The 19,259-nt window shown below is 38.4% G+C and overlaps 1 protein-coding gene and 1 long non-coding RNA gene across 5 annotated transcripts in view; one reads left to right on the forward strand and one right to left on the reverse strand.

The window, feature by feature from the left end:
• Window positions 1-19,259, reverse strand: part of LOC103056496 (sodium channel protein type 2 subunit alpha-like) — a 57,077-nt gene that overhangs the window by 26,710 nt on the left and 11,108 nt on the right. For all 3 annotated transcript variants that reach the window (XM_088146694.1, XM_088146695.1, XM_088146693.1), the window contains 7 exons: window positions 18,416-18,697; window positions 16,769-17,065; window positions 14,034-14,166; window positions 11,827-12,065; window positions 11,003-11,176; window positions 8,348-8,704; window positions 5,412-5,864 (listed from right to left, as the gene is read on the reverse strand). In XM_088146694.1, the coding sequence (XP_088002820.1) occupies window positions 5,412-5,864; window positions 8,348-8,704; window positions 11,003-11,176; window positions 11,827-12,065; window positions 14,034-14,166; window positions 16,769-17,065; window positions 18,416-18,697 (1,935 nt within the window). The remainder of the gene's footprint in view (window positions 1-5,411; window positions 5,865-8,347; window positions 8,705-11,002; window positions 11,177-11,826; window positions 12,066-14,033; window positions 14,167-16,768; window positions 17,066-18,415; window positions 18,698-19,259) is intronic.
• LOC112541587 (uncharacterized) overlaps window positions 1-19,259 on the forward strand; it is a 35,719-nt gene that overhangs the window by 4,355 nt on the left and 12,105 nt on the right. The gene's annotated exons all lie outside the window — the stretch shown is intronic.

Consider the following 19,259-nt stretch of genomic DNA (forward strand, 5'->3'; position numbering starts at 1 on the left):
AATCCCATCCTTTGCCACAGAGGCTTATTGGGGCCAATCCATCTTTCTCACCTTTCGTACCTACTTCACAAGGTTTATCCTTTGGGGAAAAATGGTAGGAAGGAGCCCTATGCCTTGAGCCCCTGAATGAAAAGTGGGATACAAATCTAATAAATAAACAGATAGTCTTTGTGCGTGTGTGTGTGTGTGAGAGAGAGAGAGGGAGAGAGGGAGAGAGAATGAAAACTTTGGAACAGAAAAGCAACACTTTCTGCCTTGTTTGGATTGGCAAGATGTGGCTACTTGTGACCAGGCACATACTTTTTGGGACAAGGCCAAACGTCAATAATAAAACCACATCAGGGACTTAAAACTGTTTTGGTGCCACAGAGTTTCAGACTGATGAAACTCTCATTTCCCCCTTCCCCTTTTCAACCTTTCCCACCCCAGCCTCTTCTTTCCCCTTCGCATGATATTCTTCCCCCGCCTTAACATTCACTGGGTCAGCTCCTCCCTAGGCCCTGCCTTTCTCCCTTTAAATTGTGTATGGTACCCTGCACATTACATCTTGGGGCCTTCCATCCCTGGGTCAGACATTCAAGAGATTTGTGGTAGACTATGGCAGCTTATATCACCCCCAGCAGGTCATCAATTATAATAATTTCCCTGCTCAGTGGAGAAAGAAAGCCATGGCTGCAAGCTTGCCAGGAGCCAGGCCACTTCTTGTTGTGGGGAGTAGTAACAGTGAGGTACTGTGGCTCTGTTTCTTGAACCACAGCAATCTGAGAATCCAATTTCTCAACATGAAAATACTATGAAATGGAGTTAACTGTTAGCTACTGTTAGCATTGATGCCAATGTAGAGCTTGTTATGCTACAGGGTTAAGGCCAGCAAAAAGAGGCAAAGAGCTAGAGGAGAAGGAAGAAATCCATGGTTCCACAAGAAATGTGAAAACTTATTCTCCATCTTTTGCACAAGTTTCTTGCTGTAGCAGAAAAACTAAGGGAAGCACAAAGGCAGGGGGTTGGGGACTGTGGAGAAGCCGGGAGCGCAAGGAGAAAGGAAAGCGTGGGGAAAGTGAAAGGGAGGGCTGCACTGATGGTAGAAAAAATAGATGTGCAGGACGTAGTGCCTCTGTGACACTATAAAATTTGCCAGCAGAAGCTGGGGGGCTATCTGAGGCTACGCCTACAGATTATCAGTTATGCACCCATGATTCTAATTAAATTTAGAGAATTCACATCTTCTTTCTCTCTTGGTATAAAAACACTCAAGTTATGATTCAAGATGGAATTACCTCATGTACATTTCAGGGTGGATTTTCCTACTAGTAGTTATAGTTATAGTTATAGTTAGTGATAGTTATAGAAAAACCTGTTCTAATTGTTTTCTCAGAAGAAAGTAGGGCACAGTCGCCTATATATGTAGCGATCAAGTTCTAAATTTAACACTTTGAGTGGTTTAAGGACAAAATCTTTTAACTAATTCATACCATCAAAATCTATATATAATCTATTGTTTTCTACCCTAAGGCTAAACAAAAAATCATTATAACTAAGGCTGGATTTCTATTTTATATTTGCTGCCCTTAAAACCCCACTGAACATACTAGAAAACTAAATATCACATTATAATTGTAACATTATCATATTCAATTGGGTTATGTTCAGTGGTTTACTTCCTATGCAGAAAACCATTGGACAAAATCAATTTTTTTTCAATGATTTTCTTAAAATCACAATTTCTATTAAACCCGACGCCTCAAAAATTTATAATCCAAGATAAAGTGGATCCATAGATCATGCATTAAAATGTTATGTAACATTAGTCAGACATGGTGAATATTGGGCATTGATCATGCTGTAATGTGAGTCACATGACTCAAATACTAGATCAATTTGTACATGTTTCTACTGATTTGCAATGGATGAAGGTGGCAGATACTGTTAACTGATTAGCATGCATGCCAGTCAAGTTTTATTCAACAGTGAACATGTAGATTTGCTAAGACAACCTGTTCAAAAGAGGTGACACATGATGATCTGCCTTGTTTAAAAGCACCAGAGGTGCACTCTTGATTGATCCTGCTTGATCTTAGTCCTGTGAGAAGTAAGAATGATAGGAAAAGGGTTGAAGACACAAATAATTTGTTCGTTTCTGTTTCAGTAAATGTGATGAACATGGCTTCAAATGTTTCTACTACAATATTCACACCAAAAAACACCCTGTGAAGACTAGGGCAAACATAGAAAGTGGGTGAAACTCAATTAAAAAAAACCAAAACACATTAGGAATACTGGCTGCTGTGGAAACCTCCATAGACCAGTCCTGCAACCTCCTAAAAATATCAGTTAATCCAGAACAAGTTGATTCTAAATAGGTGAATTTGTGCATTACACTTTTCAACAGGGTGGAAGTTTTTCTTTTGAAAAACTGGTAGGATAGGAAAAAAGAAAGTCAGCTAGGGTCTATATCTGCAGTTCCCAAACTGTGCTGCAGCACCCCAGGGTACCCCATTGAACTCACAGGGACACTGTGTGATATTTACTACTTAATAAAATTGTTAGTGGGTTTATTGTGGCACTCCTGGGTGCTCCGGCGCATAGGGGGATATGAACCAAGGAAGTTTGGGAATCTCTGGTCTATACCATTTTTCACCTGCCATAATTAGGATCTTCCCCTTCATCACAATGAATTTCTATTAAAAAGAAAAAAGAAGGACCACACTAGTAAGCAAGCTGGATTCTACTTTAAGCTTAACACGACTAATGTGACTGTTCCCATTATTCCCTCTTTTTTTCCTACTTTTCTTCTGTCAATTTTTAACTTTCCACAGACACTGAATCTCCCCCATTCCTGTTTTTAATTTAAAAACTGTGATACTACTCTGATTCAATGGGCTTCCAATCAAAACAAAAAGGTACTTGTTCTAGATTAGAAGGACTACAAGTTACCAGTAAAGCATATGTGATACATGCAGTAGATCCTAGGTTCAGTTGTTGACCTCTCCACTCCAAAAAGATTCAAGTAGCAGAAAACTCTCTCTTTCTGCCTGAGTTACTGGTTGGAGTTAGAAGGGGGCATCATTTTGGCTTAATATGATGTGTCTTAGTATAATATGAAAATGGAATCACAGTGATCTGGGTTATACATGCATCATATTATGTATGTATAACCCTGTGATTATAATTTAATCAGAGTTTAATGTTATATTCACACCCCAAATTACAGTTAATCAATTACAATAAGAAAAAGCAATAACCTGCATAAAATATACTCTGAAGCTGAATTGTTTCCACTAATCTAGTAAAGTCTAAGTAAAGTTTGGCTACATTTCTCCAAAGGAATAGTCAAAACTTCTGAACTTGCAGTAAAACAAATGTAAAATTGTTAGTCCATTGTTCTCTTCTGCCCTACTCCCTGTCCACCCTCTCATAATCATGTTGCTATCAAGTGAGCTTTGTGGACTGAAAGTGGTTCAGCAGGAGTGGATAACGTACAGCGCTAGAACTTCAAGTGGCACTTGACCTAATTTGAAAACAAATTCTGCTTGTTAACAGACTTCTGTCAAGAACAAAGTAGCCCTCCTTTAGCAGCACATTGCTAAAATAAAATTATTTATTTTATTGGTTAAATAAAAAGAAAGGAGGTGGCAGAAAGAGAGAGAAAAAGGGAACTGAGTTGTTGGTTCCAACCACACCTAGCCTCATCTCCTACACAATGTTTTCCAACAGCTTATGCACGATGAAGATTCCTCTCTACTTTGGGGACAGAATCTGACCTGTAGACCTTAGATTTTCTACTCTGGCATGAATATTAAGAGCTTCACCTATGGATGGTAATAAATACTTTATTTAGGTTGCATAAATAGAGAAGTGAGGGTGAATAACAGCAACTTGTGCTAAGAATTCTTGGAGAATGAGGCAGGCTACTTATGGAGGAAAAGACACCTGGAATCCTAGTTCCATAATCTAATTGTTAAGGTGTTAAACTAGGATTGGGGAGACCCAGGTTCAAATCCATCCTTAACCATGGAAGCTCACAGGGTGACATATGATTACTCCCTATCTCACAAGATCATTGTGAGGGAAAAAAAGAAACCTAGGTACATCAGTTTGAATGCCTGAAGGAAAGATGGAATATAAATCTAAATAAATAAAATATCTGATTGTTACTGTCTGTTTATTTGAGTTAACACTAACCTCAAAAGGGCATATGTGTAAGTATTTTCAAAATTTGGACCAGTTCCTACTCCAGACAGCTGGCAATACAACAGTACTGTATTTTATATTCATGCATTTATTAAGTCAAGACATAGCCAATTTTGGCATTTTGTTAAAGATGAATCTCCTGGACTTTTGAGCTGAAAAGAAAACTGTAAAAGTTACTGAGGAAGGTTCCATGGACATTAATTCTGAGAAGTCTTAAGATAAAGTATTATCCCTATAGTATACAAAGCCATAATCTTTTCCACAGTTACAGCTTGCATATTAAAAAAATGTATCTGTCTCTTTTTAATGATTTAACTGCAATATATTTTGATGCTGACATCAGATTAGTGATAAATCTTTTGAACACATAGGTGGTTACAGATTGCTTGAATCATCCTGGAAGAATTATCTGCCTTATCAAAATATCATTTCTGAACTAAAGTAATCTTACAAGCCAAGTGCCACCAGTGGTCTGAGGGACTGTGCTTGGTTTGGTTTTTATTGCTGGCTCCTGTCATGTGTCATTTCTTTTCCTCTGAGGGACACTTTGAGCTATCAAAATGAGTGACCTTGCATTCCAGAACAGCATGTTGACAGGATTCCTTAATTTTTGGCATGGGGTCTGCCTTGCTCCACACAGCATCTCCTCCCTAACTTTCAGACTGTGTGAAATCTGTATTCACAAGTCTTTCCAGATTTGTTATATTTTAGGACAACTCTGTCATCTGCACTCAACAACATGCAAATGCACATTAGGTGCTGTTTTGTGAATGAAAGGACACATACCATACCCAGCCCCGTATTACATGGTAAAAAGACGATTAGGCTGTCACTTTCAATGTTCCCAAGTCAATACTAACATGTAGAAAAAAACAGCAATTACAATGAAACCGCAACTTACCAGATTTTGACACAACAGACTTCATATGCATTGGATCAAATTTCTCCAGTGATTTATGCCATTTGTGTAACCGTATCATTAAACAAATGATGTAAATTGCCACAATGCTCTATTTTTCAAACCCACTGACATGCATGAATAAACAGGCCCTCTCCCAATTAGTCCAGTAAAATGAGATTTCACTTTATTGAAAAATTAAGAGTATCTTTAAAAGATTTAAGACATAGAAAACTAGTGGCACTATGATATACACAGAAAAAACGACTCAAGCATATAAAACCAAAACAGTATTACTGTAAAAAATAACATCATGTCTTACTTCTTTAGTTTCTTCAAGTTCGGATATGCTGCTAAGTTCCTCTGTGTTGCAATGTTCAAAATCAGACTCTCCCACTGCTATCGGTACGGTCACAGTGAGATTTGGATTGTTTATGAATGACATGTGATCACTGCTGTCCATGCAGCTGGTAGTTGTTATTTTAGGCCTCTGATAATCAAACGTTTTGTTGATTTCCGCTACTGTGTGGTTGGGAATGCATTGATCTTTCTTATCATTTTGTTCATCAGCTGAACTTAATCCAGTGGCGGCCTTGCATCTTTGCAAAAAAACAGCTTGCATACATTCACATATCTTCCACTTTACGTAATCTATTCCCCTCTGAATTCTTGCTATAGCAATCTGTAGATTATTTGCTTCAGTTTCCTGTTCTGGAGCAGCAAGGCTGTCTGAACTGAAAGAACTCAATAATAATGCCAGGAAGAGGTTTAGTACCTGGAGGATGGGGTGGGGAAATAAATTAATTAGATTTTTTTCCTCTCTAGTTAATCATTTTGATTTTTTTATTTTGATTTTCTACCAATTTCATGCATTCACCTTTTAGTTTTTGAGTATAGTAAAAACAGTTCAGTACCTGACTCTAGTTTTTGAGCTTTGGCAGACATAAAATCAAGTTTTCTTGCATGATTGTGATTGCGAGTGTGTGTGTGTGTGTGTGAGAGAGAGAGAGAGTGAGAGTTTTTCATCAGAATAGGAGGTCAGTCCTATTTTAAAAAATAGATTTGTATAATAGGATGTACGTTGACTGGTTGGTAACACTACATCAGCACTGTTTTTGAAGATAGATTGGAATCGTATTGGAAAATAACAGATTAACATGTAGGAAAAAAAGAAAGGAGAATCTGCATGATGAAAAGGATGGGAGCAACACAAACACATAATTAAAATTCAGGCCTGCTGGGGTCCAAACTAGATATGTTAGGAATATCTTACTCTCTACAGGTGATTTTTTGAACCAGTGCAATTTCTACAACATTTGTATACTTTCATTTCTGAAGAGATCACTTGAAATTAACTACAGTTGAGTGTTATAATCTGTACTGTAAACTGTGGCTGGTTGAAACATAGTAAAATATTCTTGCCTTGTTTATGAAGCCTGGAAAAGTGTAATTCAGTAACCTGATACAGAAAAAAAGACTTCCCACCATATTTTTGCAGTTATGACAGAGGAAGTAGAAGGTGGAATACTTGAACTTGACTTGCATAGGCTTATAAATTTAGCATTATGTCAGATTCAGCACAGTAAACTACTATGCCCATCACAACAATTTAAACATCTGACAAGTATCTAAAGTTGCAGAAGATATCAAGTTATAAACAGCCACCTCAGTGATTTTTAAACTCTATCTTACCTATACAATGGGCATGGAATTTGTGTGGTACCAGTAGACTACATATCATATAGTTTGCAACAAGAATAGCCCTAAGTCCCTAAGATACAGTCCCTAAAATATTTTGCACGACCAACTTGGCTGGTGTTGCAAATGCTCAACGCTTTTTGCAACAGTCTTAGAAAACTGGTAAAAGTGCAATTAAACTGCACTAACATATTTTAATTGAGTGACTATCTGAAATAGCCTAGAAGTGAGGACTTGGGATAGGTAGAGAATTGCAGATGCATAATGATACACACATACAGATATATACTCTAGAATAGCCCTTCCTGAAGAAGTCAATGTCTTCAATCAGAAATGTCTATGCCTGGTGACCACAAGCTTTGGTACCCACTGTTGTACTAAAAAATGACATGTACAAGATATCTTTGGCACTATTTATTTCCTGTTTCACCTACTTCTCTGCTGGGCATGGATTCCTGTGTCTATGCCACTGCCCACTGGCCATCATCACAGATCAAGAGGATGAGCCACAAAAAGCTGGGCATGAAACAATTTTCTACCGCTGGGGTCTTTTACTAATCTGGAGCATATGCAGACAATCTGCTGTGTAACAGGTCTCAACTGGTTACAGTGAATGTCTCTCAACATTTAGATCAGGCCAGGAAATTTGATATTTTGGAAGATTTGAAGCTGATACTGGTTAACATGCAAAAGACTAGTTACATCAATGGAAACAAGCCAATACAGGGATTCTTGAAATCCCCCATAACTTTCTGAATTTATAAAAGATATTTGAACAGAGCATTCTTAGTAGCTCCCATGGATGCTAAACTTTGGTGGAATTGTTAATAAGGAGAATGCCTCTTTAAAGTATACGCTTTTACAATGTCCTATACTTACTAAGTTTTGGGAGAAAGTAGTGGACTATGTAAATATGATTGTGCGACAAAAGCTAAGATTTTCAGAGGATAGTATTCTTTTGAACTATATACCTGGTACATGGAATTTGACATCTGGACAATGTAAATAGATTCTCCATGCCCTTACCAGGGCCAAAAGACTGATATTGCAGCACTGGAAAGATAAATATATGGCCTCATTTATTTAATGGATTGAAGACCTGATTGCCCTTGCCACTGATGAGTGGATTACCTATAGACGTAGACTTTGTATGGACAAGTAAAATGAAATATGGAACTCATTTATAAAAAATACAGTAGGTTAAAAAATGATAGTTATATAAATCTATTAGAAATATATATGTACTTGAATAATATATGTATTAGATAAGCATATATAGAATTGTAATTATTTATTGTTATAATGACATATTAACCGTTTTTTTCCCTCTTTGTTGTATTTCAATTTTTTGTTCATGTACTTTTTATGTGTTTTTTTCCTCTTTTTGTAATTAAAAATTTAAAAAAATTAAAAAGAACCTTTGGTGGAATTGTGCGATAGCCGTTTTCTCAACAAAACTGATTGACTGCCCTCATTGACAGTAAGAGCTGTATAGCATCAGACAACACAGTAGAAACAATCCCAAAACAGCTGTGTAAGACAGTATCTACAAACACTTACCACCAGGTTTCCAATCACCATAACCATCATGAAGACTGTCAGGCAAAGGGCTTGACCTGCAACTTCCATACAGTCCCACATGGTTTCTATCCATTCTCCACAAAGCACTCGGAACACGATCAAGAATGAGTGGAAAAAGTCATTCATGTGCCAGCGTGGAAGTGTACAGTCTTCTGAAATTTTGCACTTACAGTTCTCATAGTTTTTACCAAACAGCTGCATACCAACCACAGCAAATATGAAGACAATGATAGCTAGCACCAAGGTCAGGTTTCCTAAAGCTCCAACTGAGTTCCCAATGATCTTTATTAGCATGTTTAGAGTTGGCCAAGACTTTGCCAGTTTGAACACTCGAAGCTGAAAACATTAATGAAGAATTCATATGTAAGAGAAATTAATATAATTTATATAAATGAGGAATAGGTACAGGCTGGCTAAAATGCGAGAGCCACTATTTGGTGGAATTGTGCGATTCCACCGCACAATATTAGCTGTAAACTTGTAGCCTGTGGACTATTTTGACTTCTCCAGTCCCAATTTACAACACCACAAATCCTCCCAGATTGCAAAACTCTCAGTTTTCAGCAGTGTGTTTTTCTGTTGTTTATTTGCCTCTCAAGGTACTTTAAAATTCTCCAATCCACTTTTAAAAAATAAAAAATACTGAGCTCTGCTTCTGATGTCACCATATAAGTGAACCTCACTCTACTAGAACTTGCAGCTGAAATAAACTGAACATAAAGAAAAAAATCCTGCCTGGAAAAAACTGTACGCCCTGCTCTAGCTTAAATATGTTATATACTGAATAATGGTTTTAGTTGCAGCTCCAAAAGTACAGACTTCTTTAAAGTAATAACTGCCAAGCAAAATACAAGTTCATGTTTCAGTTTTCCTAGACACCTTGTCTTTGTGATTGTTGACATAATAGGAAGGGTATCTTAGAACTCTTTTCTTTTTCTTATAGCTGAAGAACCAAATTGATGTTATCAAATTTAAGCGGTCCAGTCTGGCCACAATCTGGCTGGATAAACAAGGTTGTGCTGCTGATTGCTACCACAAACTGAAAACAAATATATTAATGCTTAAAAAACCACAAACTATCCTTTCTTTATCAGCAGCAGTTTATTGGAGAGAAGGCAAAGGTCTCATCCACAGACCTTCCTCACCTGGGTATCAAAATGGATTGTTAACCTTTTGCTGAGGGTGTATCTTCACCACGGAACCTCCATTTCAGTGTCAGCCTGCTGCTGAGTCAGGCTGAAGCCAGATCAAGGTGATCTGTCAGAAAAGGGGTATTTTCCCCTGGGAAATACACCATCTCCCATGCAGGGGGAGTCTGAGGCAGGTCAATAACCTGCAGGGCTCCGTGTGGGCCACTGCAGGACTGCCCCTCCCATTTGGCCATGGAGCTTGATGCCTCTGTGACCATTGCTGCTTTGGCTACTGGAGACAACAGAACCTTCCCAGCAACTGAAACTTTCTTTTGTTAGTTTCTAGTACCTATTTCAGAAAGTTGCTATTCCTTCCACTATTGTCTGCTGCTGCTTGCAGTAGAGCAGGAAACCTGAGACAGGCAGGGTTCCTTCATCCTCCCTACTCCTCTTGTCTTTGCAGCATCTGCCCATACCTCTGTACTTCTCCCCAGCAGCAGAAACCACTGCCCTGTCATGTGAAGGTAGCAGTTTTCCTGGCTTTGTTTTGGAGGCACCTTATGAATGCTGTGAAGTGGTGTGTTTTCTTCCCTTCTTAAGGATGAGAGGAAAGCACATACAGTAGCTGGGGTTGTAAGGAAAAGCCATAAACCTGGCAGCTTTATATTTGCACAGGCTTGCTCCTAATCATTCTGAACACTTGTGAAATCCAGGCTGCTATCAATTCCAAAGTGGCCTAGAAACTTATGATTTCTCAGAGATACCGAGGTCTTTCCAGGAAATACAAAGCTTCTCATCCCAGTTCCTTCTCACATGCCCTTTGCTATACCAAACACCTGCCTACTAGAGAGGCCACGTATGCTATCCATTGTTGGATCCTATGTAGGTAGATGCTAATAATGTTGGGAAATAGAAGAGTGATCTCTCTCTATCCCCACATTATGCACTTCACAAAAGACTTCTATTCTAGCAAGAATGGCTAAAATACTTCCTCCTCAGTAAACCAGTGAACTGTAGAATCCCTCCAGGGCTTTCAACTTATTCCAGACAAGGAGGATCATTTTTCGGATGTGCTTCATGAAAACCACACATCCAAAACAGGGAGCTTTTGTTCTCCCCTAATCAGAACCCAGCAGACTATATAATGGCAATGTGTGGAATCAGCCAGTTTCTATCTAAGAAAATAATTACATACATGGATATTCCATCCAAGTGTTTGCAAAGTATCTAAGGCAGATCCTGGTAGATTTGAAAGTTCTAGTTTACTTGTTCTAATTTATTTATAAAACTTCTAATCCACTCTATTATGGAAATGATCTCCAAATGGGATAAATGGATTCTGTCAACTCCAGAGATATTATGTCTTGCTGTGTAAGTGAACTAATCTGTAGATCTGTGCATAACCTGCTGGATCCAGCAAGTCCAAAATCCACTCAGAAGGACTTTCATCCTAAGGAAAATTGCAGCTATACTGAACCCACCCCCTTACAGGCCAGATATTTACCAGTCTGAAAGACCTTAAGACTGACAATCCATCTACATGTTGAAGACCCAGCTCCATTAAACTCAGGGTGACAATGATGCTATCAAAAATATTCCAGCCTTCTTGGAAATAATAATAAGGATCCATGGCAATTACTTTGAGGACCATCTCTGCAGTGAAGATTCCAGTGAAAATCTAAATGTAGAATGCAATCAGTTAGTTATTTTATTCCTTTATTCCCATGAAAACCTCATGTTTTATTTTGTTCTTTGTGAGCATAAAACTCAAGAAACAATACTTGAAATACAATGACGAAAACAAATGTTTAAATCTCATTTCCAGTTGTTCCAACTAAGGAAAGGCATGGCTTGACATAATTTTAAAAGAGCTGAAGTATAGGAGAACTTACACCACAAGACAGGACCCAAGGAAGGGTTTGTTGGAGGAACAATTATTTAACAACTCAACTTTCAATTATACAGAAACAGCCTTCCAGATGTATGGGACTTCAACTCCCAGAATTCTCAGTCAGAACATCATTCCCCTCTGTAGTCCCAGTCTTGGAACTATAATTCTGAAAAGAAGGAACAGGGCCATGGGAAACACACATTTTCCATAAAATAGACTCCAGATTTAATCTCAGCAAGAAGGATTTTAATATTATGTTGGAAAAAACAAAAAGCAATAGTATTTGCTATATTGGTGATTCCTCCTGAAAAGGGACTGATGTTCTGACTCAAGTTAGTATTTTCAAAATGTTTAGAGAGATATCCATTTTTTGAAAGCTGCCTTAGAGTTTAGCAGATTTATGAATTAGAAAATTGTTTAATGTAAATTTGACTTACCAGGTTTCCATTTTTAAGAACACTACTGAAGGCGTCTTCAATTGGATAATGTTCCATGGCCATGAATAGTGTATTTAAAATAATGCAGATAGTAATCCCAAGATCGACAAATGGATCCATCACAATTAAATGAACAATTCTCTTTATTTCTAACCAATTATCAGAACAATTCCAAATCAGGTAATTGTGGGCAAACTTATACCAGCATGGTGGACATTTCTGTCTTGATTCTTCAAGTTCTGAAGGAAGCCACATTGAAAACATTTTAAAAAACTCCTCATATTGATTTCATGATTTACATTCATTAGGAAACAACAACTTCACTAAAATCCGATTTACTGATGCATTTTCATGAATTTTCTCAATTTAATTTTCTGTCACAGCACGTTTCAAATATTGCCATTTAAAAGGGGAAGACCATTATATGACACAGATATTGTGGCAGAGAATAAAGTGCTGGATTATTTATTTATTTATTTATTTATTTATTTATTTATTTATATTTATGTAAGCATCTCACAGAAAAGTGACTCTAGGCAGCACACAATAGAAAACTTCTCTTCAACTCTTCAAAGATCAGAATATTAAAACAAGTACAATTCAAAAGACATCAAGCAATACTATTAATAACAAGATAGTAGAGAAAAATTTCTGTTAACAACAATGTAGCCATCTGATTAGATCACTATTGCCTTGAGATCCCCAAGCCTGCTGACACAGCCATGTTTTGAGGGATTTCCAGAAGGATATCAAGGATGGGGCCAATCTCACCTGGGGGGGGGGATGATGTTCCACAGGGCAGGCCCCATGGCAGATTAAGCCCATCTCGTGGGTTCTGCCAGATGAAAATCTTTCACAGTCAGGCAGATGTAATCAGGTGGAGGTGGTCCCTCAAATAACCCGGTCCCATGCCATGAAGAACTTTAAAGGTCAAAGCCAGCACCTTGAACCGGACCCTTAAGCAAACTGTCTGCCAATGCACCTTACAGAACAAAGGTGTAACGTGTGCCATTCTAGGGACACACATACAGTAACTGCCTGTGCCACCACATTTGCACCAGATGAAGCTTCTGGATCTCTTCAGGGGCATGTAGAGTGTATTACAGTAGTCTACCTGGGAGGTGACCAAGGCACGAGTGACTGGGAGCAGAGCCTCCCGGTCCACAAATAGGCACAACTGGAACACAGCACAAAGCTGTGCAAAAAAAAAAAAAAAAGATATTCATTCCTACTGCACCATCTTGAGCATGGTTACCAGAAAAAAGGGTGGAACCATCCTGCCCCAGACCACTGACTTCACACTGACAGTGGGGACCCTATGACCTGCTCCCCATTGCTCAGTTGCAGCCATATCAGAGGACAAGTGGGTAGGGCTCTCAGAGGTATATGCAAAACTGTGCATTGATCTAAATGTGTAGCTTCCATTCAAACAAAGGGGTGTATAGAACTTGCTCCACCCTCTGTTTCTTCCTTACTATGGCAAGGCACCTAAATTAAAAATAGGTGTTAAGGCTTTGTCACAGTTTATTCTAGTACTTGAAAAAACTGCATTTCTAAAAACACATCCAGCATACTAACTTTTTAAAACAGGTTGACTGTCAGTACACTTAAAGCAATGGTGTCTTGCACGAAATTGTAAAATATATTGTTAAGAAAAAAATGCTAGCTTGAGAAACATAAGATCGTTCAATTGACTCTCCAAAGTGTCACTCAATTGACACTGAAGGAATGCATGAGAGGGGTTGTAGGCCCACCCAAGGGAATTGTTTGACACATTTGATCTTGAATGGTCCAAAGAAGCATTTTTCCTGTGATTATGCAGGCATGAACAATGAGTATGCACGTGTGACCCTCAGTACTGTCATCATTCCATTTTCTCAATTGCTTCCACCTAAATCTGTAGCACCAGCCAGGAACACCCAAAGCCAAACATACCTTTTTCAATTATTGCACATCAGCTGCAGTATAGCAGACCCACAAGCCCAAGAAAACGGAGAGTGTTTTAAAGTTCTACAGGTGCTATGGACATTTTGAAAACCTCTGATTCCAAAACCTCTACAGAGCCTAATAAAGTACTTTTTTTTTCTTGCTTAGTATCATCCCTTAAGTCTTAGTTGTTCAGTTTCCCATATACATAACAGAGAAGTAAATCAAAGTTCCATAGCAGTTTTACTATGTTCAGGCACACAGCATATACACAGACCCACCTTCCATTGTGTTTGTGATAATGCTTGCTATGCTCATAGCTCTTTGCCTTACGGTGGGGTCTTCCAGCAAATCCATCGATATTTGAAAAGAACTGGACCGTCTCTTTTTGCTTTCCATCTCAGAAGCAGTACTCTATAGTGAAGTAAGAAGACTAAATTATCAACATGACTACAGAGATGCATACCAGGACTGTACCCCAACAAATAACAAGACTTCGAGAAGTTCATGCTACTGCACACGCAGCTGAATCCTTCTGTATTTCTTAGGCTTAAACATACTTCAAAAGTAGACTGTATTTTATGCTGGTTACATGTAACCAACTAACCCTGCACCCCTACAATAGGCCAGTTTAGCCTTAGATGGATCAGAAATGTCCCAGGACCAGGCCTACATCTCAGGAGCTCTTGAGGGCTCTCATGCAAACCTTCTATGTTAGCTTGAAGTTCTCTTGTATAGTAATTGAAAGCTACATTTCAACTTTCCCAACGCGGTGTTCAGATCAGGATTATGGATCTGCTTCTTGACCCAGACTTTAGCATGGGGTAATCTATGGCCTCATGCAGCACATTTTTTAATTTAGTTTTGCAGATCCTCCTTGGCATGTTGACATAGTTTCTTCCATTTTGAAATGGATTATACACAAAAACTATAACATAATATAGGTTTAGGTTTCTCGAAATACCGATGGTGGCGATGGTGGCACGCACACTAAAATTAAGAAAACAAGTGAAAAAAGCTAAAATTCTGCCCAATAAGGGAAAAACTCCAGAAAATTACATCATCCCCATCCCATTGCCTTAAGCCTCTGTCTTCTCTGTACTGGTGGATATGAATCCTATCTTCTGTAGAACTGCAACACTTACAATTGAAATGACCCTGATTATTCAACTACATCTTACTGTTAAGACACAAAGAAACTATATGTAAATAAAAGCATGAAAACTTGTACTAGAGTTTAGAAGATTTAGTTTTATGCTTAGATAACCTGACACCTTTCACATGGGGGTCCAGAAAGAAAAATTAGGTCATGCAACAAAAGTCATTTCAGCAAACAGCATTATGTTTTGAGCCAGTGCTCCTCCAAGCCTTCAATCCATTCTGGATAATTGTAAAATAAAAAATAAAATAAAATAACAAAATTATCCCAGGTACATCTTGTTACATGCTTTGTCATTAAATCTGCCTAAGAATAAAAACATGACTTAACTGAGCTTCAGCATGCCAGTCACAAACCAGGGAAGATGTCTTGGGATATAATACTGTATGGAGCTGCAAACACAGTATGGAGGTAAATATGATTTTTGAATCATATTTTTTAAAAAAATTTAAAATTGGGAAATGAGTTTTTAATGAAGCAGAAATACTTCATTAAAAAGTATTTTTATTGGGAAATATATTCCCAATAAAATTGGGAAATGAGTTTTTAATGAAGCAGAAGTTAGAGAAAATATACTGAGGCATGGAAAGGCCTGGCGTGTTAGTGAGGGTCAAAGCACTGATGTTAATCTTAGGGCAAAACGTACCCTTGAGCGCAAAATGGTTCCTTCACAAGAACCAAAATGAAGATCCTGATCCTGATCCTGACATGGAGGGCAGGATAGGAAACAAGGTAGCTTTCACCCTCCATTTTGCCCCCAGTGGTCTCCATCCGATCATATTGCGTGAGTGCAAATTTGTGTGGCTCCACACAAATTCACATCTACATGCAGCTCTACTGATGTCTACATACGTAGAGATGCACACAAAACAATCCCCAGGAATCCTAATATGCAGGCTTAGTAAAGGCAAGATTTTTTGCCTTCCTCTGGGCCTTTTCTGCAAAGCCAGTCCCTGGGAGACCTGCTGCCCGAGGAAGTGCCACAGAGCGTGGAAGAATGCTGCATTTGTAGCCAGAGCATGGAATGCTGCACTTGTATAAATCACTCTAAGGCAGGGTTTCTCAACCGTGGCAACTTTCAGACATGTGGACTTCCACATGTCTTAAAGTCCACACGTCTTAAAGTTGCCAAGGTTGAGAAACCCTGTTCTAAGGGGAAAGAAGTGTCCTCTTGTTAGGGAAAGGCAATGGGGCAGGCACTAGTGGGGAATGAGAAGGAGTTAAGAGCAGCTGTGGCAATGGAAGTGGATAAGCCAGGGTGCACAACTTTGGGAAACTGAGTGCCACATTTGTGTGGCAAGGTTTGCATTCCAAAAAGTAGGAGGCCAGGATAAAGAGGTGAGACCAAGAAAATTTTACTTCAGATCAATATAGTTAATGGAATTATTTTCCATGCATTTAATGATTTCCCCCCTTTTAATGTACATTAAAAATTACAGTAACAGCTGCTTTTGGAAGAGCTCTGGGGTCCACATATAGCACATGTGCACCTCTGGGAACAAGTTACATAATGGATCTTTTAGGCAAGGATGAGCAGGAGCAAAGGAAAGGGAAAGGAGCAAAGAAGGGAGAGAGGGTATTTGCTCAGCATAAATTAAATGTAAACATGGCAAATAAATATGTTGTCTTCCTTTCCTTTAAATCACATCCTGAATGTGTGTTTGCAAATACATGCAGCAGAAGTCAGACCATTTATTTTTGTGTAGCACAGTTTTAAAGCCTGGAAAGTGACAATATGAAAGCATTTCCAAGATGCAGAAGCATTCACGGTTTGGATTCCATTCTGGAGACCCATCATGCCTACACTACTTAAATCATCCTTACACTGTCATCGGTAGTTGCTTTATCTATTATCACCTCTGGGAGAAGCTGTCCAGTAGGTGACAGGAGCACTGGTGGTCCTCCTACCAAGGAAACCACCCCATTGCAGTCCACGCTGCTCTGCATCTTCCCATTCATTGGAAACATGGTCTGACTAAGATTACTGCTGCGCCGTTCGCTATGTCTGCGTAGGACAAAATAGGAACCATTCCGGCTTCCATTCTCTTCAAAGGTGCTGTGCTCACTGTCAGCATCTGAGCCTCCTTCGGTGGTTTGACCTTTGAAGCTGGAAAAGCTGGCCCTGCTATTGCGCCTTGTGGGAAACAGCATTGACTAAGGAGACAGAAATTGAACCATCAAATGAAAACTTGTAAATAAACATACACATCCTGTTTGGCAGGCTAGGCAATAACTTCGAGAGCATAAGCACAGTTGGACCTTGGGAAGTATGAAGCGATTGGACTCCTATCATGAGGGTGAGACATGCCTCCTAGGGGGTAAAGGAATGTGTGTTTGACTCAGAGAAGGGGAAGTGGAACGTCAAGCCATTACAGAAAGGTTATGCAAGTCTTGGGAAAGTAGAAAACATGAGGAAGAAACGCAAAACAACTGTGCCTTGATTGTGTTAGGTATAAGTTGAAGTAGAAAGGGGCTTTGGCAGGCTTTCAAGATTCTGTTACAATAACCTAACTGCATTAAAGTATATTTCAAGGCTCTTAGCACCTCTTCTTTCCTGACCTTGTCAACCTCAGTTGACTGTCAATCGGTGTGGCCAATCACCAATACCCATTTAACAGAAAATATTGTTTTCCATCATCTCCTCTTGTCCCCAAGGATGTCTGATGTCTGTCAATCTCAGCTTATCCTTTATTTGGGCAGATAGGCATACTTCCAAATTGAAGCAGCCACCATTTTCATTTTCTAGAAATACCTATATGCCTGTATGAGGCTTATGGGCTATTGTAGAAACTAGGTTAATATTAATGGGTAGTGTTTTGAAATATGATAGCTTTTCTATTATTTTAATTAAAATAATGTTTAAAAAGTAATCAAGATCAACTTGAGCAATCAGCTTGACAAGAGAGATGCCCATGGCACTATTTTCCCCACCCTGCAATTTCAATAAATGTTGAAGGTACTTCCAAACACATATAGTTTACTGCATCAAAAGACTATCAATGAAGCTTTACCCATATTGTTAAAGGAAAATTCAACATAACTAATCGTTCCATTGAGATGATAATCAATAACTGGTAGATTGTGATTGCTTAACATTCTGACTACATTGTCACCATGTTAATTTCTCCTTGTGCTAGTAAGTTCTTATGAATGAAGTCATAAAAATGTACATATATTTAAATAGGTTATTTTGCTATCAGATACATAGCATCATTCTGTCCTTCCAATAGCAACAAAGACATCACTAGATAAATTTTTTAAAATCTACCTGTTTCCCTGAATTTCATATTATCATCTCTACCTCTTTTCCAACTGTTTGACTTACTACTAATAAAAAGATACTATTGTTCCTCAGTTACTGCAGGTAACAACAAGAACTTGAACTCCAGTATGGACACAATTTGTTTAAGAGCCATGTTCTTCTTTCCTTGCATGCAGACCATAAAATGTGATTCAGGCCCCCATCTGCAACAGTTTGGATAGATATACCACAATATAACTGACCTGGTATGGAGAAATTACCCTGCTTTCATATGTGAGTCTATTTCCTTCCAGGGAAAATCGAAATCCCTTCCTTCTGATGCTACTATCTGATTCTGATTTTGGAAACATTCTGCCATTCCCTTTATCTTCTCCAACAGACAATTCTCTCTGCCGTCTTTTCTTCCTCCGGTTTCTTCTTTCTTTAGCACTTTTGGAGCTTGACAATTCTGAAGATGTTTCGGAAAGTCTTCCAAGGGCACCATCATCCTTGAAGTCTTTATAAGCTGCTGCTGCTGCCAGTGCCTATCACAGGAAGGGATCAACTACATAACTACTCTACACAGGACTTAATTATCTAGCATGGTGCTCATTATGCCAAAAGAACATCGCTTGAAGAACGCAAGGGAAAAAAATGAACATGCCTGTACCAAAATATTAGTAAAACAACTTTACACTAAAGTAGGGGTTCTTAGTCTTTTTGTTTCATGGATCCCTTTGAGACTCTGGTGATCCTTATAGATCGCTTCTTAGAAAAATGTATTTGAATGCATAAAATCAAATAGATAAATACTGTATTACAAAGGAAACCAATTATACTCAAATACAGTTATCAAAATATTTAAAAATAGCAAATATGCTGTCAGAACCTCGTAATACAATATATGTGCTTCTTTATTAAGCCATTAAATCAATCACAAGCTAAGTTTCAGTTAGTGAAAATAAAGTTGCAATTTTTTCCCCATCCAAGTTCATGAAGCCCCTGAAATTTATCAGCAGGTTAAGAACTCCTGATCTAAAGATTTAGCTGATATATAATAATTAGAGTTAGAATCTTGTGTCTTGACTTTATGTGTATTATTAAATA

Source organism: Python bivittatus, unplaced genomic scaffold, assembly GCF_059951505.1.
Source record: "Python bivittatus isolate LINGU-HERP-01145 unplaced genomic scaffold, Pbiv_v1 ctg000480_np1212, whole genome shotgun sequence".
Lineage (NCBI taxonomy): Eukaryota > Metazoa > Chordata > Lepidosauria > Squamata > Pythonidae > Python > Python bivittatus.